The sequence below is a fragment of the Wasmannia auropunctata genome, unplaced genomic scaffold (assembly GCF_000956235.1).
Source record: "Wasmannia auropunctata unplaced genomic scaffold, wasmannia.A_1.0 LD336106.1, whole genome shotgun sequence".
Lineage (NCBI taxonomy): Eukaryota > Metazoa > Arthropoda > Insecta > Hymenoptera > Formicidae > Wasmannia > Wasmannia auropunctata.
The window spans coordinates 1,360,460-1,383,700 of NW_012026784.1; the positions used below are offsets into that span (position 1 = coordinate 1,360,460).

A 23,241-nucleotide genomic window follows, 5' to 3' on the forward strand; every position below is an offset into this window, starting at 1 on the left:
CACGAGTTATTTAGCTGGAAATATTTATCATACGGGATGAAACATTTAAGGCCAGCCGACGTATCTCTGGAGTAATTCAAAAATAAGTCATCCAACTTTGCAAAGTTTCTCTCGTGATCAATTTATCGGCGCGTCGATTTTTCCTCGAGCTTATTTAAACGGGGCTATATCCTGCACGATTTCTTACCGCTCTAAGAATTTATGAACCCTAATAATTAAGTACGTAAGATCTGGAATTTGTTTTTCCCCGCTCCACTCCCCGCGGGTTTCGGCGCGGTGCGCAAGCCTTAAATTACGCTTTAAATACGTATCACTCCAACGGAGCGAGATGAACAACCCAGTGGGAACGAAAATAATTCAGCGCGAGCTTTCTGTTTTGCCCCCATCTCCCTCCCCCGTCATCTCCTCCTCTTTTCTTCTCTCTTCGAGAAAAAGAAGAATCGCCGCGAAAAAGCGGCGCATTGCGTCGGTTCGCAAAACCGCGCCGGTTAAATCTCCAACTCGCGAAATATTCGCGGTCGACGAGAACGGAGGGATGGAGGGTGACAAAGGGGAAGAAGGACGCGATAAATTCCAGATACGAAAATTAATGTCGCGCGGAACGATATTCCGGCGTGCACCACGACAACGACGACGACGACGACGACGACGACGACGACGACGGCGACGGCGACGGCGATGCAGTCTGCGTCATCCGCGAATACGCATTGCATACTGAGCGGAACATTACCCGACATTATAAATGAGAATCGTAAAACATTACGGCACATCCACCACCTTCGTTTTTCTCCTTCTTCTGTTTCTCTGTCCCCGCGTCGTTGTCGCCCGTTTCGCTTTACGTTCCCGAGGTTTCTCTCTCTCACTTTCTCTCTCTCTCTCTCTTTCGCCGCCGCGCCGCCCAAAATAAAATTACAACGACCGTCGACTTCTGAATTATCGTCTCTCGTTTGTGCTTTTCACGACGGCGACATCGACGTATCTTCGACCTTTTATTCCCCTCGCCCCTCTTCCGGCTCGATGCGCGCAGCATCCTCTCGCTTCCACGGAAAATGAGGTCGAGCGGATGTTAATTATCGAATGGCGCTATCTGTTCTGTGATTTATGAGGATTAACTTTCATTCCGTTCGGTTCTAACTGCTGTGTCCCAGCATTTGTGTGTCTTCCGCTGTATCGCGGTATTAAACAATCGTATACCCATTTGTCGAATTCGCTGCGTTAAAGCTTCAGTTATATTCGACTCGCTCGTAACGTTTCAGCTTTTATTGCGTTCCAGGAGAGCGGGTTAAAGGGGCGGCGATTAAACGCGGATGCTCTTATTGCGAGCAGTAATGGCTGCTAATTGATTAATGTGTCAAGAGATCCCGAGGAAATACTCCGCGCCGCTATTACGGGCACGGTGATTCGAGTAAGAGCGCTAGCAAAGGCGCAACGAAACGACTGAATCATCGGCGATTATTCGGCAATTGAGCAATCGCACGGTTAAATGTAGCTTATCAATTTTATTACGCGCGGAAATTACGATCGACGATGGGAGGTCTACCCGCGCGGTTCTCTCGCGGTTCATCATCCGTCCAGATTGTAAGATCTCTGCGTCCGACTGTAGATTATTTTGTTACGTTGTCACGTTTATCTTCATCGGAGCAGCCTCACAGCGAGTACAGGCTGTATAATCGCGGAGAAGCACGATCATTCGGGTCACTCGTTCATGAACGAGTGGTAATTAAGCGAGCGTCACGTAGCACGCGCGCGCTCCCTTTCGTTCCTCTGCCACGGAGCGACGTTGGCATAAAGCCGTTCCTTCCCACGAGGGAAACTGCATATCCTACGCGAATGACTTATCGCGTAATGAATCGGTATCAGTTTAGCCAACCAGATGATCATCGATGGATTACCGAGCGTATGGAGATCGCGCTTCTTTTTCCCACCCTGTGCCTGGATGGTGCGGATTATTCCCGGATCGTCGTGACGCTCGACGGCGACATTGCGACGACGACGACGCCCACGTTCGTCGACGATTGACTTCTGAAACTGTCACGGCTCATCGAGCTTACCGTGATGTTGCGGCCACCTTCGATTTTATCATCTCTCCCCTGTTGCCTCCGCGATCTATAATAAGACGAGGGCGCGCATTGTGCGTGTAATGCCGCGGCGGAGGCTATATAATTGTCGTTCATTAGGGGATTAATTGAATATTCGGAAGCGAGTATACGTACACATACGCGCGCGCGAGCGCACGTACGTGTCTCTACGACACGTGTATGTCGTAATCAAGGTGAGCACCTTTTGTGAGAAATGGAGGCGGGCACGCAATTACCGGTGAAGAGTTACTAATTAATGAATTAATTAACTACCGGTGTCTGGTGACCTAAATATCTCCGAGACTCTTCGTACACGCGGGTCTATTTTCAGTCGCCAATTTATCGATTCATTACTTATAAGAGAATGTCGGAATTAGTTCGTTTATTCTTTCTAAATCCGAACAGGCCGAACTATATTTGAACGGCACGTCGCATGGAAAATAATTTATTTTTCATCGTTAAACGATCGTGTTTGACACAATGTGACAACTTCGATTTTCGTATTATTCTTCAGCGCGTACAATTTAGGGATTCAGTTAAATTAATTGCACGTCGTTGCATCTCGCGTTTCGTAACGTCACGTTGCAATAGCAAGCGCCAAATGCTCTTTGCAGACGATTGCAGACACGGGGGCACCTTTCATTACGCCCGACAATTGCCCGAGTTCAATAATGGCGATATTAATGCGAGAACACAGCGTCGTCGATCGTAAATTAGATATTCGCATTGACGTCGACGAACGCTCATTGTCGATCCATATTCCCGGCTTTGACACGAGACTTTTAATAGTGGCAGCGTTTAATAACGCGAATCTCTCTCTCTCTCTCTCTCTCTCTCCTCTTTCTTTCTCTTTCTCTCTATAAAATTTTATATTCTCGTCACGAGAATGTCCGCAAAATAAAAAAGTTGCATAACGTCGTAACACGAAAGTGGGTTTAAAATCAATTATCTTAAAATTATTGTTAAATCGATTGCGCCGCGCGTAATACAACCAGTTGAGCTTCACTAATATTATTACAATTTATTACAAATTCGTTGCGATAAGTATAAATGTATAGATATTTGCTTAAGCGCTGCATATATAATCAAATTACATAGCGCGCTTTTATTTTATACCGCGCACGTCGCAGGAAATTCGTAATAACTGAACAATTGTGAGAGATTCCGATAATTGATTCGGCCTCGCTTTAAACGGCGCGACTTTACGTAACGACGCACGTTCGCCGTTTCATTCAATTATACAATATCTAGTTCGGCGTTTAGCGAAACATTATTGCACGTGCACGCCGTAACGAATGGGCTGCCACTTGTTACCCGAAAGAGAGCGCGTAGTCACTCGATCTGCGATTCGGCGCGGGCCGACATTCTCTGGGAACGTTGCCTGCGAACAATCGTACATTTACGTACGTACGCGAGTTTAATTATCCGCGGTTGACAGGTACGTACGACGTATACGGCACGACGTGCCCCCGCGCGATTGTCTCGAGAGCCAATTTGTGAGTCTCGGGTACGAGCGTGGTTGGTTGGTCCCGCTGTCACAATTAAAGTCGTAAAATCGCGGACTAATAGCCTTGTTACGTTAATTCAGTGTAATGTCGCACGGTAACGATAAACGCGCGCAGTATATGTGTATAGGTATGCAAGAACGTTTGCGGGGGAATGGCGGGAAGCGCGAGGGGGGGGGACTGGCATAAATTTAATTTAACGACCTCGAGGTCAGCGCGTCGCGTCGCATTGAGAGAGAAAGAGAGAGAGAGGAATAGGGGCCCCTGTGCGCGGAATTGATTGGGGCCCCGAGATCCGGAGTCGGCGGACGTGTGGTGGCACCCGATGATTTACCTCTCTTGAGGTAAGAACTCGCGAAGATCGTCGCGTGTTCGCGATCGAGGAACGGGACACTCTCGCGGCGAGTACCGCGGAGGCTTTATATATGTGCCCGAGCATTGGTTACAAGAATATATACGTATGTATATATTTCGATTTACGATGTTAGAGCGTAAATACCATGCGCGAATTGTGTCCCTCTGGCTCGTTTTACGTGCGGGTAATTAACGCGCGTTATTTATGAACATCTTAGTATTGGCGAATAAGGAGATTTAAATATTATGAGACTAGATTGTACGACAGGTTTATTACGTCTCTAACTAGTTTCTCTGTTCCATTACCATTAAATTTTATCGGAGACGTTCTTGTAATTAGAATCATTGCTATACATATGTATATACGTGAGAAATAAGAGTAATACTGCATTTTGCAGTAACTCGTTGTACTTTATTTTCTGCGCGCCAGTGGAAAAAATTTTTATAGCAGACGTATCTGTTTCGGGACATTTCAAAGAGTTTGCAGTATTAATTTCATTTTCTCCCGATGTAATAGTCCGTCCAATTATATGCGGTATAGTAACCTATTATATAAAATAATTTTATGTAAAACCCAGTGGAACACTGCGTGTACAGGCTTGCTCGTTTGGCGTGGTAATTACAGCCAGCGCAGCCGCACTTTATTTTCCCTTTCGAGATCGTCTAATCAAGAGAGAGAGAGAGAGAGAGAGAGATTTTCTCTCGCTACGTTCATCCGGGCACAAGGGAACGGGTAAAAGCTATCGTATTAAAGTCGTTGCTGTCGCAGTACGGCGTCTCATTTTGCGTCCGAGAAAAAGGATTAAATCGCGGTTTCCGCCGCCGGTCGCCAGTCGTGATTACCTCGCGTGCAACGGGCGGCGTGTGACGGGAAATAATGCCGTGGAAAGCGGCGGCGGAGCGTGTGTATATGCAGCCCGTATGCACTCTCTCGGTGACGAGGATTATTTAGGTAGTGATGCAAACACCTTGCGTACATGCCTCGCGCACGCACATACAATTGTACGACGTAACCGCAACAGTACGCTCGCAGGCAACGGCATCGAGCGAGCCGTGAATAAAAACGAAAAAAGGAGATTGAGTTTTCGCGCGTGACACGTAGGCATGTCTGTAGCGGTTTCGTTTTGCAAAGAATGCGGATGACTTTCGAATGGAGAAGAAACTTAATTTTTTAGCGCTCTCACACAAGTATCGCGTGTATACGTTTGCATCATATCGTTGTTCTTTATGCATCTTATTTATAACCCGTAATTTTCTTCGTCCTCAAAAGATGCATCTTTCCAGTGAATGATGCTACTTATTGCTGTGCCTTCTCGGTAAAAAAAAAACCTCATCGATCCGGCGATAGTCGTAATCGATTAGTAAATTATAATCTTTCGTCCTCCGTGCATGTGTGTGTCTGTCACGACAGATCTTTGATCCGCTATATTGCCGTGATGGGTCGCGTCACGACGCAGACCTCCCCTCTCGTTTCTCTCTCCTCATCGGTATCGCGGCGGACGAGTGGGCGTGATTAGCCAGTAAAGTGATCATCGCTGATGAGCGCCTCCTCGCCAGAAGGGGAATGAATAATAGGCCAGTCGCAGAAAACACGTTCCGATTGAGTTAACCGCCGGTGTGCGTACGTCATTACATCGGCGCGGCGACTCGTCGGATTCTCGACGATGCAAGGCCGACCGCCGCCGTCGCGAGTATGCGTGTATAATCCCGTCGCCGTATTCGGGTCGTTCTTAATTAACCCGCCAGGGTACCCTCTCACATAGGCTGCGACGAATTCGCGCGCGTCTCCTTTTCGCTCGGTGATCCGCATCTGTAAACCGCTCGCGCGTAGCGTCGAATATTACCGAGTCTCTGTCGTGAAATATGTATTTGGCTTGCCCTATATCCGTGAGTCTTTTGATCTTTGATAATTTAATTTGATCTTTTAATTTAATTTAATTTCATTTTTAATTTAAAAATTGCGATCTAAACATGACGCCACTCTTTCGTTTATTATTAGCCACGCGATCGACGGCCGTTGCGACGATTGTCGGAAAAACTGTCATGACGATTAACATTTCGCGCGGCGCGCTTTACGGATACTTCTTATATATCAAGCGGTATCATCTTATTTACGACACGCTGGTAATGGCATCGTGTTTGCGGCCGTAAATTGCTGCGGAACGTCTCCCGAGCTGACAAGTAACACGGCGAGGCCCGCGCACGGCCATTACGGGCATCGGCCTGCGGCCTTCCAACTCGGACGCGTTTTAAATCCGCTCGCAGCGTCGCGCATCGATCATGAGATTCATGAGCATCGTCAGTCTGCGGGGCCACCGGCTCCCTCAGTATCCCTTTCTTTCTCTCGCATCTCCTCTCCCCTTCTTCTCGCCTCGCACGGTTCTCGCTTCGTGCGCGTCGATATTCGCCAATTATGGCGATCCGCACGATCCGCGACGAAATTAAACGGAGGCAAAAAAGTCTTTATTTTATGCAAGATATACTGTGTATTAAAATGCTAACTGTGAATAGCATAAATGCCACATTCCGCACACGTCGGTCGGTCAGATTCGATGTCGATGACATATAGTTGGCCGATGAAAGTATTCACATAGAGCGAAGTCCTTGTCCTTGATGTGATTTCGACAATCCTCCAAGAGATCCTTAACTGATGCCCCTAAGCCTCGAGAGGATATTAAAACTTTGACGAGACTTTCTCGTCATGTGTTCGAAATGATCCGAAGTTAGCTCGTTAGCTCCATCGCACTGGCTGCGATACGATCAGGCGAATAACGAACGGCGTGCACGTTCTTGTTTCAGGTTGCGACGCGACCTTGGAGCCCGGATCAGGGCAAGACGCGGGAGATGACCAAGCTCTGCAACCATAAGAGGAAACTTCTGCTGCCGGCCGCGGCCGCCAGTCCTGTTGCGTCCTGTACGCCGGCGGTCTCGTCGTCGACTTTATCTTCTGGCCCGACAACGGCCTCGATTCACGCGAACGCCGACTCGCCCACGTCGCCGGATAAAGCCAGAAAAGGTAAGAACGTGAATGCTACCAGAATGATCGGATTATAGTCCGGATCGTACGAAAGAAATCGCCACCGGCAAGAAGCAATAATGAAGAGGTATAGGAGTGTATTAGAAGCGCAAGACGCGCAAAAGCTGCTGTCTTATATAGCATACGAGTTTAACATGAGTTGAAAGTTTTAACAAACATTTAAGTAAAAACAACGAAATCTAAATATGAATGAATAATGTAATGTAATATTTTTTGATAAGTACACCTCATTTTCTTACAATTATTATATATTTCATAGAATAAGTATTTGCGTCAAACTTTTAAATTTCCTTTCTCCTTAGGCAATCGAACGATTCCGTGATCGATCAAAATTAAGATTCTTCCATCCTCAAACATCCGTTTTCATAATCCTGACGATTTCGACATTTTCGACAGGTCTAAATTCTATGACGCATACAAACACACACTCACACACACGTCGCGGAACTTTCTCTATCGATCCGGCGTATTAACAAAGTTTTCTGTCAAGTCGGACGTCGAACCGGCGCCATAATCGCCGAGACGTTTATTCACCGTCGCGCGGGAACACGTGCCAACTTTTATTGGAGGAAGACCAAAAGTTTTTCCACCCCGTCAAGTGAGCCGTGATCATTAGGGAAAAAAGTCGACGGTGGAAGAAGGACGACGAAATTGCGGCATTAGCGAAGGTTCACTCACTCCTTCTCCTTCTCGCTCTCTCTCTCCTCGCTTCCTCCTCCTGCCGCTTCAGAATCGTCCTTTCTTCGCCCGCCACGTTGGCATTAAAGCTCGAGAGAGGCGCGACGGAGGGCGAAAACGGGGTGCAGGCAGGGCGGAATGATGTATCACCGTAGCCGCCAAACTCTCCACCGAATTTCATTACCAAATCCCATAACCGACGTATTCCATCCCATCCCGCCGTCGCTTCTTTTCCCACCCCATCTCATCCCAACCCACCCACTCCCCCTTCCTTTTTCCCTTACTTTCCGCGCCGTTAATTAAGCGGCTGTTGCAGGACGCGACGGACGCGTTCCCGGCGTACCTCTACCTCTACCTGTACTCCAAATTGCGTCGGCTAGAAATTATAATCCGCTTGTAGATTGAAAGCCGAGCGCGCGGCCGTGTCGGCGACCAACGGTTATTAAACTTTCACCCTGCGCGCGTCGTAACTGCGTGTTTTAATATTATTCGCAGCGGGGCTGGAAATGCTTCGACGTCGAATTACTCGAATACAACGCGGATATATTTAGACCGTAAATATATTACAAAAAAATATTCATTTTCATATCGCAAAATTAGAAACTATATAACGTTAGAGACTTTTGTTCGCGGTTGTTTAACGTTTATGTGGCATAATATTACATTGTTTAGCCTACGGCCCTTTTAGAGGGCTTGCACTACAGGTAACGAATGGTTTCAATACTAAAAATGGACCAATTCGCTGCATCCGCTCGCAAATAGATTAGCGCGATACGCTCGGTTGCACATGGACGCAGTTGTCTGCAGCGTCACAGAGGGGCTAACAGTTTCGCGCTTGCATCTAAAAATCTGGGGCTGGAGTTTAACTCGAGTTTACGGTCGGTGTGCGAGGTAGGATAATACGTATACGTCGGTGGCGGTGTTTTTATGGGACTTTATAAGGTCGTTTTAACATCGACGCGCGCGCTCGCGCCGCTTCGATTCCAATTCTCCGGTGATATAAAACGACACGCTCTGGATGGCAGGCAGGGTTGGCTTTTTCCCCGACTTTCTCTCCGGCGCGCCGCGCCGTCGGGGGTTGCTCGCATTCGAGCTCGCGCTCTGCGCAAACACACACACATACACACACACACATTCTATGACAGGGGAGAAGAACGGCAAAGGGAATAAGTGGAGAGGCTCGAATGAATCTTTATCGTCGAACGTCGAGCTCCAAGTTTTCATAACGCGCTCACTCCCCGCTGGGAGCCGATTTAATTCCCCCTTTTTCTGATTTTCAGTTTGACTTTGCCGGCTTAAGAGGGAGGGTCTCCGCTTACGTACGATGGATTATATACCGCGTTGGGAGTAGAAATGATTGAATGTCTGTTTCAGTTTTGTCGGTCACGAGAGCGAAGGAAATTGCAATTATTCGAAGTAATTTGCCGATGTAAAAGTTTTCCAGTATGTTAATTGCCTTATTAACTTCTTCTTTGATAATACAAAATACCCAACTTCTAATTATTTGTGCTATACATTATGTAGTAAATGAAATTTTTGATAAATTGTCTAGGCAATTGCGGTGATTTGAAATGCTTTTGTATCCTTTCAAAAGTTCTCTTTCTGTACATTTACATAACGGCAAGTAAAACATTAAACAGATTGTTTTCATTATGAATATTGTGAGGTAAAATGTAGTCCAGTTGTTTAAGGCTTAATTAGTATAATTAAGTCCAACCTCATTACCCGATTGGAAATGACAATAGGCACGTTTAACGAGAATCATCACGCGTCATGCAATTGTTGCTTCGTAACATCAGTCTGTTTAAATCTAGGGCGCGGTTTACGCGATCTTTTGTCGCCCTAAACAATTTTCCCCGTAAACAGTCCCTCCCCCCAGAGCTCGATCGATCACTTTTGTCCTCGACGTCGACGTAGTACGCGGCAGTTACAGTGACATCCCGAGAGCACCGAGAAGCGATTTTACGGGCGACGAACTCCAATTCACCGCCCTGTGCGACAGCCACCCTCTCTACCGGGTTTTCGTTGCAGGTGGCAAATTTTAAAAATTCCTTCGGCGGATTTTGCTGCACGCGAGTCTGTTTGTCTTCATTGTCCACTGAGGGTATCATGTGGTGTAAACAGATTAACACTACCCGCCTACCGGGTCTGTTGCACCCGTATTCTTTTCTGAAGACTTCTGTTTACATAGGATGTTCCCGCGAGAAATAATCTTCTATTAAGGAAGTAAGAATAGGGGTGAAATAAAGCAAACACACAGTCCGTTCCACGCAAGATGAAAAGGCAATCTCGGTTAATAACATAATATATACAATTTAAGACGTCGTACAAATCAAATAAAGAATAAATCCTAGGGCATTTCTTGTCGGCTATATTCGTCGTAGCGATTCAACGCGCGGGTCATCGGCTGGTTGGTACCTTCTTATCGCGGCGACGATCAATAAAGTCCCGCGAAGGAGGAAAGAGTTCGTTCTCCCTTCGCAGGCTGTGACGACGATGACGACGACGATGATGACGAGAACGAGAATGTTACCGCGACCGGGTGCGGCTGATGTGGAGGTGGCCGATGGTGGTGGATACAAAAGGAGGAAGAGTGAAAGAAGCCAGGCTGTAGATCTGGTGGGGTTGTTGAGGGGAGGGGGAGAACAGTGGTGGTAGACACGGAGTTGATAAGGGTTAATTTTGTACGAGAGGAGAGCGAGCGACGGTTGCGCGCAGACGGAGGGGAGGGAGGAAAAGAGAGACAGAGCAGAGGCAGCCTTGCGATCCAACGACCGCGTCCGGTTGTGATTCTTGCGCCTGCCCCGGGAGTGATGTTCGTTGCCTCGGCGGAGAGTCCTTATTCTTCTCTCTGTTTCTCCCTCGGGCCACCCTTGCACCCACTTCCGTCGGTTGGTCGCGCAAGCGCATTTCGATCCCGTTCCGCTCAGTCCGCATCAACGCCTTGGCGAAACGTAACGGCGTGATCCCGACGGATTTTTATGCTCGCACTGAAGAGAGTCATTTCGCGAGGCTGGAGCTGAAACTCGAGAACGTAGACTCGCGACGCTTGTCTGTCGTTGTAGACGTAGTTACAGCGCCGACGATGCCATCAGCGTTCCTTCTTGATGATGCTGCGTCAGTGAGACCGACAAGGAGTGGATCTATCCCGCGATTTTACGAATGTCACCTTCACAGGTGCGTTTGATTCTGGCTCGAGCAGTCCTAAGTGAGAATCCCGAGGATTTAGAATTCTTCCTTTGTAAGCGTGCATCATACATTTGCAATATCATTTAAATGCTTTAACGATTAAAGGTCTAAAAATTTATCTATATTATGTTTAAATCCTTCCTTTTACGCTGTGAGTAGTAATAAATTGAATTACGTATAATTAAATGTCAGTATCAATTTTAAGAATCTAAAGTTCCAATAGAGAAATATATTTTTAATTAGGGCAATGAGAAAACAGATAGACTCCGTATAAATTGGAGTTTAAATTTAAGTTCCATAAGATTGGTCGTTTATTATGAGCAAGCCAGCAAACGAATGTCTCAACGTGCTTAAGTGAGTAAGGTGGCGTTTGGAAACAGCCGCAAACGACGAACTACATCTTCCAATTACTACGTCGCCCTCTTTCACCGGGGTTTAACGACGAGAACGTTTATTGCTCGAGCCATTGACTGCAGGCATTCCAAGTAGACGGGGAGACTTTACGCGTTCGCGCGAAAACCCCCGGAAGCCACAAAATGGATCCAAAGATTTTACGCAAATCTACCGTTCACCCTCTTGGAAATCGGGTTAAACTGCCGTCGTCAGGACGGACAAGTTGCCTTACTGCCATCGTAGATTCATTACTATCCACACCCTCCTCTTTTGCTCTCGCTTCTCGTCGTTTTCATGCTTCTCCCTTTTCGTCGAGAATTATTCGCGCCCCCTCTTCCCCGCGTCAATCGGCGCGCACGGAGAATAATTATCCTCTGTAGGCTTACAGATAAAAGATCCCTTTAGCCTATCGTCCCGCTGAATACCTTATCCCTCCTGCTTTCTAACACGTCTCGTAAATCACGGTAATTCAGAAGTGTCGATGGCCCCTGCGGCGGTTCTTTGTGAATATGCGGATTATAGTGTTTCTAAAGCATTATAGCACTAGTTTTGTTTTAGAAATCTTTTAAAAATTAAAATTTTTTCCGATTTTTGTATGGCTTATTTTAATAGTATATATCACATAGTTTATTTTATTAGCGTACGTACAATATTTATCAATTTATCGCGAATATAATACAATTTTGAAGCCGTACGCAAATATAATAAAATAAAAGATTCAATTTTGTATATGTATTGATTAGGAGAAATTACACCGACAAGTTTATTTATAAAACATTTAAATTGTGAATCCGATTATCCAGTATCTATACCTGTTGCAGCAGAAATAATAGCCTATTGTAATAATTAAGGATTTTATTACAATATATGAGAAATATTTAATAATGCTCGTATTCTATAATATCATTTTAATTATTTAACAAATTAATTATACCGACTGATTTGGCATTCTGTCATGCTTCTTAACTTATTAATGATATATTTTCATTTCGCGAAAGATATTTTCCGGAATGATAATGAGACCGAGGGAAAGGCCGACGGTTTCAAAAAGCATGGGGAGTTGAAGCACGGAAATGTCGGGCTAAATACGATTTAACCTTGCGGCAGGATTTCAAATGGAACACTTGCTTCATTAAGAAGCTTGGAACGTCGTCTGAATAATAAGCGAGAAAGCCGGCGGCGCGGGATTAGGGCGAATAAGTCGTATTTTAATTTCTACAGTGCCGAGGACTTATCGTCTTCCACAATTCCCGCTCCGGACGGGAAAAGCCTTTGTCGATTCAATTTCAAATAGATGCCGGCGAATCGAAGGTAATTGGATTCCGGTTTATTAAGAGATACTTTATTGGTGTGCGCAGATGGTCTCAGCAAGAAGAAGAAGAGGAAACTAGGAGGCATAGGCGGCATTTATTCCGGCGTCTCGGTTTCGCAACTTCTGGCACAACGGGAGAGAGCTATTGCCGCGGTTGCGGCATCTGGAGTTCAAGGTTCACCGGTGCCTAATGGATCGCAGGTAATTGAGTCGTAGCTTTAATTGAATTGCAAATTACCGGTCTCCTTTTTGAGTAAGGAGTTGTGTTTTTTTTACTGAATGTTTTACACAATATTGAATGACACAAAGTATTCTTATACATATATATATATATATATATATATATATATATATATAATTATATAGAAACACTACACAATTAACAAAATTTATATTTTACTTGTCCTCTTTTTACAAATCAATTATTTTATTTAATTACGAATTATTAAACATCTTGTCTGGTAAACTAATACATTATATTATTTGTTAACATTTATTTTTTCAAGCATTTAAATACAATCTATTGATTTTTAGGTATGGCCAATCGCGATTCCAAATCTGCAAGTCCAACAGAACGGACAACAAATCTGTCATCAGTCTTTAAGTTCGCCTTCCCAGAATGACGTGAGCAGTTGTGCGAGAAATCCTCCTCAGCAGAGGCTAAATCAACATAATATGTCGGGCATGCTGATGAGCAACCCATTGATTATGAATCAGCAGGGTACAAATTTCAATAATATGACTCAACAGCAGCAGCAGCTTTTACAACAACAGCAACATCAACAACTTATCCTACAACAGCAACAACAGCAGCAGCAGCAGCAACAACAACAGCTTATTCAGCAGCATATATCGCAGCAACAGCAACAAACACAGCAATTGATACCGCATCAGCAGCAACTGCAACACATGCAAATTTTACAACAAGAACAACAACAACAGCAGCAGCAGAATACTGTGGTAAATCAATTAGCGCAACAGCAGGCTCCTCATTATATCAATCAGCTCAATCAGCAGTCATTACATGTAATGCAACAACAGCAGCAGCATTTGAATCAACAGCAGCAGCAACAACAACAACAACAGATACATTTGCAGCAGATTCAAAAACACAATATGCAACAGCAGCAGCAACATTTAACTCAGGAAGTGGATCAACAACAGTCGACAAATTACAATAGTCAACATCCTGTGGAAAATTACGTGCATCACATGCAATCGTCGCAAGTGTCGAATCAAACCCTTCATCCGCAATTGCATCAACTTCATCAGCATCAGATACAACCACAACAGTCGCAGCAGAATCAACACGCTATGCAATCTCAGTCGACGGATCACTTCCAGATGCAAATTCAGCAGCAATTACAACAACAGCAGCAGCAGCAACAACAACAGCAACAACAGCAGCATCAGCAGCAAATGTCGCAAGTGTGCATCCAGCCACAATATTCGAACCAACAATTGAATCATCACTCCGTAGATATTATGCAGCAGCAAACTGGTTCTGCCGTCATGACCAATGTCAATGCCATTGACATTCAGAATAGGCACAACCGAGCATCATCAGTTGACGAAGATCTGAACGCGAAACAGTTACAACAGCAGCAACAACAACAACAGCAGCAGCAGCAGCAACAACTTTTATTACATAATCATTCGATGCAGCGACATCACGTAGTTCAAAATGGTGGTTTACCGAATAATCCTCATGAGAATGTTCAACGGATGTACGCTCAGAATCAAGTACAATATCCGGCAAGAAATTTCGATTCTTCGAAGGGAACGAATACAGATGCCAAGATGGGACATCAACAGCAGTTTCTGTCCAATCATACGGGACGAAGCCCGAACGCCAGTCACACTGTCGAGGTACAGCAGTCTGGTATGGGACCAAACGGGCAACCCGGCAATATGCATTTCAACAACAGAACACCGCCATGGCAACAAAATCGCGCCGCGGTTGCATCCCATCAACCATCCGTCGTCACGGTTCAGAATGTTACCTGCAATTCGTTTGACCGTGTACCACCACTTCATCATCACATTCCACAGCCTTCCAATTGGACGGACGAGGCCGCACGGAAAAAGGCAAAGTCGAATAAGATGATAGTGAAGAAACAGAGACCGCATGGAGTCACTGAGATGTCGAGAACAAACAATAGTCTAGAACATTCGACACCAAGTCCAGTAGATGAATTCAGCGAGAACAATCAGCAAAATAATGGTCAGGTAGGCTCGACGTTCAACAGCAGCGGTCCTTCGTTCCTAGAGGATCCCAGTGGATACCTCGCTCAGCAAACGGCGTTGTTAAACAGCACGATATCAAGACAGACTGGTGTCAGTAGTTCTCAAGTGGGCATGTTGAACAATAATTCGAAAGCAATGTCTCAGACCAGTCACGGTATGCATATGCCTAACACCTATATTCCTCAACCAAAGCCTTCCTCTATCGCCAGTCCCACGAGTACCTCGTCATTTACTTCCGTAAAAAATCACGCAACCTCACCGGTTGTTGTACACAGCAGTATGACGCCGACATCAAGCAGTGGCACGGATTCTGAGAGCAGTCCATGTCAAGGCTGTGTCACTAGCGCCGATACACAATCCTATATTCAGGATCAGTATAAGCAGCAAATGCCGCGACAGTACCTGATGCATACGGATCAGCGCGAAGATCCTGTTACGTCGTCGACGTTCGGCGAGCGATATCAAACAAATAATCAATCACAAGCTGATTCTAGACCGATACAAGGCGGTACTGTGAGCACCAGTCATGGATCTCCTATCGGCACGAATAGTCCAGCTAATTCGGACACACCAGCAGCCTCGACGCCTGGAATTTCGCAACCGGCAACCCCGCAGAGTCTCATCTCATCGCAACCGGCGACGCCACACAGTTATTCGCAACCGCCGACACCTCATTCGCATGTCTCGGGCCAAATGCCATCGCAGACATTAACTCCACAAGCGCAACAGCAGCTATCACAATCCTTGATCGGTGGCAGTATTCAAGAACAAAGATCGGAGACTCCTAGTTCGGGTACGATGAGTTCCAGCGGTATCCCACCTAGCACGTCGCCATCACAGATGTCCTCCTCTGCATCGGATAATTTAACATCACAAGTGAAACGGCAAATAACCAGGCAAAATTCTCTAGACGGCTATCAACCTCACCCACACACCGTCAATGCTGTCTCTAGGATACCTATGAATACTTTCGGCGGAACATCGTCCGTGATAACAACTATGGCAAGCGGCCATACAGTTAGCAGTAATACGATTACGTCTGTGTTAGCTGGAAGGGCGAACACGGCCACCGTTTCCATAAACACACCATCTGCAATATCGAATCCTGCTATATCCAGTCTTCTGCCGAATAAGCCACAGAATCAGGTACAATCTGCAACGTTGACAAATGTGCCGGGTACTCCAGTTACGACGCACTCCTCTATTCCACTCAGTCAATCTTCGACGATGAGCGTGTCTAAATCACCGCTTGAAATGGTTCAGAGCGTTGTTAGTAGCATACAAGTACCTCAGACGAGCACTAACTCGTCATTGCAGCCACAGACGCAGCAACAACAGCAGCATCAACAGCAGCAGCAGCAGCAGCAGCAGCATCAGCAGCAGCAACAGCAGCAGCATCAGCAGCAGCAGCAGCAGCAGCAGCAGCAGCATCATCATCATCATCATCAACCACAACAACATCCTCAAGCTAACGTTCAAGTTCATAACGTTCTCACCTCGGGCGGTATATTGAAACATTCTGCTGGATCGACTCTACCACCTGGTCATATATTGGTATCCAGCGGCGGTCAACTCATAATGGCGAGTACTGGATCGGCTATCAATGGCGTGATGGCGCCTCCTCCGCCGAAAATAATTTCTAACGCCAATTCTATGCCACCGCTATCGGTGTCGCCGATGGTTACCAGCGTGACCGGAGCTGTCAGCCAAGTAATACCCGCGGTGGGCGTAGCTCAGCAAGTGATAGGGCAACCTACGGTGCTCGTGAATACTATTCAAACTCCAGTGTTAATTCAACCTAGCGTAATGACGATGGACAGCTTAAGTCAGAACGTGCAGATACCACATCTAACGGTCGCCACCGGTAACGTCATACAAAACACCCAGTCGATCATTGACGCAAATCAAGACGTGTCCAGGACGGTCGGTGCCAATCAAGGCATGACGATGAATCGACAAGCGACGTTATTGTCGCCAGAGTCGGCGATGACCAAGAAAAAGGCGTACAAGAAACGAAAAGCGAATCCACAAACCGTGGCGTCAATGCTACATATCGCCTCGTCTCAGCAGAACGCTGGTATGTTGATGCAGTCGCAATCAAATTTCGCGCAACAAAACTTTCAGACTCAGAGTATAGGCGGGCCCATGCTCCAAGCGCTAACTATTGTGCCTGGTAAAGGCGGGGCACCGGCGCAGCTCGTGATGAACGGTCAGACCGGCGCAGCGTCCGCGCAATTTAACACTCAGCAAATAATCACGAATCCTCAACCAGCTCAGCAGATAAATCTTCTTCAACCGGTGAATTTGTTAAATGGCACGACTGGGATGGTTCAGAATTTTCCCACCATTCAACAGTTTATTGTGCCCGGTTTGGGTAGCATGGTGATGTCTGCGGACGGAACAGCCACGTTATTACAAGATACGGGTAACATCGGAATGCAACTCCAGATACAGAATGTCAATGGTCAGAACGTGTTGACGCCGGTACAAAGCCACGGCGGCATATTTAATCCGAGTCAAAGTATATTGGCCGCCGGTCCAGCCGGCATGGTCATACGAGCGCCGCAAGCGACTGGCGGAAAGATAATTCAACAGCATAGCCCAGGAGCGCAGTTTCTTTCGCCGAATAGCGGCCAGTTCCTAGTGAATGGTACTACATCCTTCGGGAATCAACTGAGCCCGATAGTGGCGAATGTCAGTCCGAATCAGCAAGTAACATTTAACACCTCGCAAGTGAGACCGCCAAACATGCAAGGTCAGCAAGAGTTCATACAGATGAATGGGCAAACGCTTATGGTACCTTGCGCGACTGCACAAAATATCGCTGTCTCCTCGGCGTCGAATCAACAAAATACAACCTTTGTGCAACAAAACACGACAATCGTACAGCAGCAGACGACCATGGTCTCGAATAATCAGATACCAAATTTTCAAAACGCAGCTTCTAACGGCGGACAAACTGTCGATCCTTCTTTAAATCTCGATAATCAGTCGTATATCCTGAGTTCCGGTATGATCCAGGGTAAAGCGGCGTCATCTTCTCCAAAGAGCGGCGTAAATTCGCCGTCGTCCGATCAAAATGTCGAACAGCAGCAATACGTGCTTGCTAGTAGTAGCACGACCGTTGTGGAAAAAACGGCTCAACAAAACGAACAGCACAGCCCATTGATGGCGAGGCATTCTGTATCGACGCAAACTGCAGGAAATCAAACGAACGTGGCGCAATCGACGATGATGCGGCAAGGATCTCCTCCCGACACGACCACCCATAGCCCAGGAAACAGTCAGAGGTCCAACAGCCCGGCCGTGGATACTACTACACACGGTGCAGCTTCGCCAGCGCCTCCAATCACCGCCAGACATCATTCATCGTCCACGGTAAAAAATAATTTCGAGCAAAAGTAGTTTATTTAATTATCAATATCTCTTATTGAGAAAAAAGGAAATATTTCTGATTTCTTTATTTAATCTTCTCTATTATTGCAGCTAAAAAGATTTTTCCTCCCTCGATAAAAAAAATGATTATTAATTTATTAATTCGCATGTCATGCGCAATTTATTTTCAGCCTATGGTTCATTGCGTGTCGAGCAGCGAGCCGGACTCAGGCGACGCGCAGGTGGCGTCAGAGGATTGGAGAATGCAGGGTATCGCTACCAAGGAGATCACGTTAAACCAACCGAGTCTGCACGGAAAGACCTACGTAGAGTCGACAGTGACAACTGGGATCCAGGTTGGTACCCACGTAGAGCAGGTCAACCGTCATCTAACTGTAATAGACATGCACCAGCCGGCCGATACGACACACCCAGAAAACACATACGCTGACTCACAGGAGCATATGGACACATCATCACCAAATCATTCCATTAATTCAGACACAATGGACCACTCTGCCGTGGAAGATCAACTAAGCGTCAGTAAAGAAATGACGGACGTTTCCTATTCGGAGATCGAGGTCAATCCGTTGCCAATCATAGGTCACGGTCATTATCAGCCAATCCTTTATCACGGCCAGCACTATGTCCCCAATGCGAATGTTTATCGACAGCAAGCCTTAGTGCCAGATCACGCTCATTACACCATGTTGCCGCAAATGAACGGCAAGTTCGACGGCAAATCGTGCGTCGATAGCAGTCGTGTTGGTACTCAAATCGTGCAGCATGTCATGGAGCAAGACGAGATCGAGCAAAATTCCGAAGAAAAATCATTGGAACGACCAAATACCGGTGTTTCTTATTGTCCACAGAATGTTGGCTATTCGCAAAAATTCGTTGGCATCGGGCCATCCGGCTTGTATCCGCATTTGTATAATTATAGATCTGACCCTAATGGTATTGCTGTTGTTAATTACACACCTAATAAGCAAGCCTACATTAATCCGTATGTTTACAATCAATTCGTATATGCGCAAGAAGGCGATGACGCTGAGGAGAGTGACTCGTCGTCGGATGAATAGATGCACCTTTCTTTTCGCACGGGTTATATAAAATTAATCGATTTTGTAAATTGAATTTAAACCAGTGGCATTATTAGGTTGCGATCGGTTTATACTCGGTAATATTAAGTTTGTAATTAGTTTGTATTTAATAATTTTTACATCCGCGCTGTTGCGTGAGAGCGCATACGCTGGTTTATTCGTAGCGTTATTATTTAAATCATTATTATTGCAATAATGTAATTGTATTATTAATCGTGTGTTGATTAATCGGATTAATCAGAAAATTACTCCTTTTTATATAACAACGAAAAAATAAATTTTTACTGAACAGTATCTTCTGATAAAAGTTATATGATTTTGAACATATACCTGATGAAAAATTACCTTGCAACGTAAGCATGCGTAAAGAGTTTGAGTTTGTCTCTTTTGGTATCATTATCGTTTGCATGTATCGATAAATTAAATTTGTCACGTGATTCCTGCATTAAAAGCATCGGAGACAAAGATCAAAATTCTATAACTTTCGTATTTTCCAAATCTTTTTTTCTTTTAATTTTATTTGCTCTTTTTCATTCTTTTTCTACTTTTTTTACGTCTAAATTAAAATCTTGCAAACTGCTCTTGTCTCCTATGCTCGATCGGGAGAAACTGTAAAGTTCTTGTGGATCATGAAACGGAATTTACAATGAGAAAAAAAAAAAGAAAAAAAGATAATAGGTCGGCATTGAATGATACACTGAAATGATATTAGCATGCGATTGGTAGGCTTGTGCCTGAGTTGATCGAGTTGTATTTGACAGATCTATACGTCAGAGACATTGAAGCAAGCCGAAGGTGTGGTGAGCACGGTGAGGTGCGAGGGCAGGGAACATGCCCTCGGCCGCGGAATCAAGCGAAAGCTGGACTCCATCCATTCCATGCATTCTACTCTGCATGAAGACCAAGATGGTCAGTATTGTATGGTACTCTTAGACGTTAATCGTATACGAGTAGTCCCGCTTAGTAGCAAAAATATTCTACGAAGAAACTTTGATAACGATTGGCGACGAGAGAAGCAGCATGGACGAACAATATACAACCTTTCAAAATTTTTAATAGAATAATATATCGGAATTAATTTATTTATATTTTGAAAGACGTTACGAATATTTATTTTTAAATAATTTTACTTTGTGATGTAATCGCAAATATAGATGTAAAGACTATTCAGTAAGTTATTTATTTAGCTAATATTTTACTTAATTCAGTATTGTATTTTGATAGACGTTTCGTAAAAAAGTTTCTTTGGCAGGGTATCTTTTATTAGTTGCTATTTGTGACAACGAGAAACGTGTGAAGCATCGATCGTTGTTTTGCCGATCTATTTGTATTGATTTCTGGTTTTCCACGAGAGAACGGCGATGGTTCCCGTTGCTCTTTGTCACTGAATAATTATTGTACGAATGTTATTTTTAAGAGTGCTTTAATTAGAACTTTTCGCCTTCAGTAGAAGTTAATTTACGTGCTGTAAATTGTCAAATCATCGGCATTATTTAATTTAGCTTTCATCGAAAACCATGTATGCCATCATTTTTTTTGCCTGGTTTAATAATTTATTTATTAATGTATTTATATCGCTTATATGCATGCTTAGCAACATTATTGCATGGTGAAGTACACGCTTGCCACATCGTAATTGCTTTGGTAATAGCTTTTTTTCGCAATATTCGGGCGCAAGGGTTTAGAAGAATCACTTCCCTCTTCATATCGAGATTTCAAGCCAGAAGAAATCGGAGCTGAATTCTCCGGATCAATCTATCTGATCCGTACTTATTCGTTATATAACATCGCATTATTAACCACGTTAACGGGTAATCGTGGAGACCAGGTAAGTGGCGTCAGCATTAAAAGGAAAAGAGACTTTTCGTTCATCACGAGTACGAGTCTTCAACGAGTCGCTTGCGGAAAGAATGAAGAAATAACTGTTCTTACATTTGTAAATAATGTTTTCGATGGTTTCTTTTTTTTTTGCGTTTACTAATTGGTTGTCAGGTTTGTTAATACCATTATCCTCGCAATTACATCTCTCATTCGAGTGGCCAAGGGGCTTGAATCATACGTTCATTTCGGAAGGGGTGTGGCTCACTACCGTGTGTTATTTCGACGTACCTTGTATATATACACTCTCATGTTTTACGTACAGCATGTGCATATTCCCGAGGAGATTTTTTTCCGAATTGCAGTGATTGGGAAACGTTTACAGTTAAATAACGAAATATAAATGTGAGATAAGTCAGATATTAATAATATGAAATACACAAAAAGTTTACAAAAGGGATTACGTATCTGCAACAGCGCAGAAAATCCGATTGTTCCACTATTTAAATGGGATCGTATTTCAAAATTGAATGGTTTACCATAAAATTTAAATCTTTTTATCCCCGTTTTATACCAACGGAATAATATAAGAACAATAGATGTTGATAGAGTTTATAATCCGTCATGACTTAAAAATCGGATTCCTGAAAATAGCTATTCATTCGAATGATGTGTATACAGATGAGGAGATCTCGCGAACACAAATTATGGAGATGGGAATTATAGAATGAACAGCATTCATTCGACAAAATCATTGCATGTGCTCGAACCATCTGATATTTCATTCTGCCTCTGATCTCGCCTACCACCATTGAATGAAGCTACTAATCATTTTTAACGAGCACACACATGCGAGCAAAAAGCACATTGTTGCGATACTACTGGACAAGTAGTTGAACCATCAGTTTCGAACATTCCTCTGCGATACGCACCATAAGCATACCGGAACGTTTTGCTGTTATGCGTTGCACATTTTAATCGAAATCAATACAGATGTATGAGATGGAAAATACGCGGTGTCATGTACATTAATGTTTTTTGTACAATAAATTTGAATTATTTTTAAGTGAGAAAAATTCTATCGATCGTTTCAGTCATGATAAACTGGCAGACAATCACGCTAAGACAATCGTGCATTTATAATCAATACTCCGAGTTAACGTCTTAAAACACATTACATTATTCTTTGTATTTCAAAAACGATTCACGTAAAATTAAAAAGTTCTATACGCAATAATGCATGGCAGATTTATTAAAATAGATTGTTCTTTTTATCTCGTAAACTAATGGGAATTGTGGCAGAAGAGAGAACGGCTTATTTTTTAATAAGAGAGAGAAAGATAATAACATTATTATCTTATTAGATTTCATTATTAATTAATCTGCAATCTTTACACATTAAAAAAAATCACATGACTCCAAAAAATTTCCAATCTAATATATCTGTACAAAAGTTTTTTTTTTCGGAGGTGGGCTTTGTTTATGTTATCTTCTTTTCAATATCGCGGAAATCAGCCGAGATCATAAAAGTCTGAAAAACACCGTGCCTTCTTTGGAACCTTCAGTAGCAGAGACAAAGGACGTAGACGACGGAAACCAATGGAAACTGATGGTCGGTGATCTAGTGTGGGGCGCAGCAAGAGGAAGTCCGGCCTGGCCGGGGAAAGTCGAGTCTTTGGGCCCCCCGGGTACTATGACAGTTTGGGTTCGGTGGTACGGGGGCGGGGGCGGTCGCACCCAAGTCGATGTCAAGACACTCAAGTCCCTCTCCGAAGGCCTCGAGGCGCATCATCGCGCCCGTAAAAAGTTTAGGAAGTGAGTCAGCCACCCCGACAGGGATGAACTATCGAAAGATGAGAGCCTCTTAAATACGTCCCGTTATACCTGAATAGATATCGCGTTAACGCAAAACTGTATCGAGGGGGAAATAGAACGGGAGATGCTTGAGTATATCTTTTTTATATTAAAATTACTTTTTTTTTCTTTTCTGTCGTCCGGCAGTCGATCCTAGAACTCTGACACAGGCACGATAATTTATTCTTTTATTTAGCATTATTAAATGTTATAAAGTGGAGTTGCACAATATGTCGCTTTCCTGGGACTGTATAAAATGCACGTGATGTTATATGAATTTTAGTTTACGTTTGATTAA

At 44.4% G+C, this 23,241-nt stretch overlaps 1 protein-coding gene across 5 annotated transcripts in view; it reads left to right on the plus strand.

The window, feature by feature from the left end:
* Window positions 1–23,241, plus strand: part of LOC105451782 (nuclear receptor coactivator 6-like) — a 203,895-nt gene that overhangs the window by 175,746 nt on the left and 4,908 nt on the right. The window contains exons 3-8 of one of the 5 annotated variants that reach the window (XM_011692461.1): window positions 6,737–6,953; window positions 12,593–12,747; window positions 13,081–18,171; window positions 18,360–18,524; window positions 20,033–20,180; window positions 22,655–22,904. In XM_011692461.1, coding sequence (XP_011690763.1) covers window positions 6,737–6,953; window positions 12,593–12,747; window positions 13,081–18,171; window positions 18,360–18,524; window positions 20,033–20,180; window positions 22,655–22,904 — 6,026 coding nt within the window. Of the gene's footprint in view, window positions 1–6,736; window positions 6,954–12,592; window positions 12,748–13,080; window positions 18,172–18,359; window positions 19,566–20,032; window positions 20,181–22,654; window positions 22,905–23,241 lie in introns of those variants that run through there. The other 4 variants (XM_011692469.1, XM_011692478.1, XM_011692486.1 and 1 more) reach the window with 4 other exon arrangements.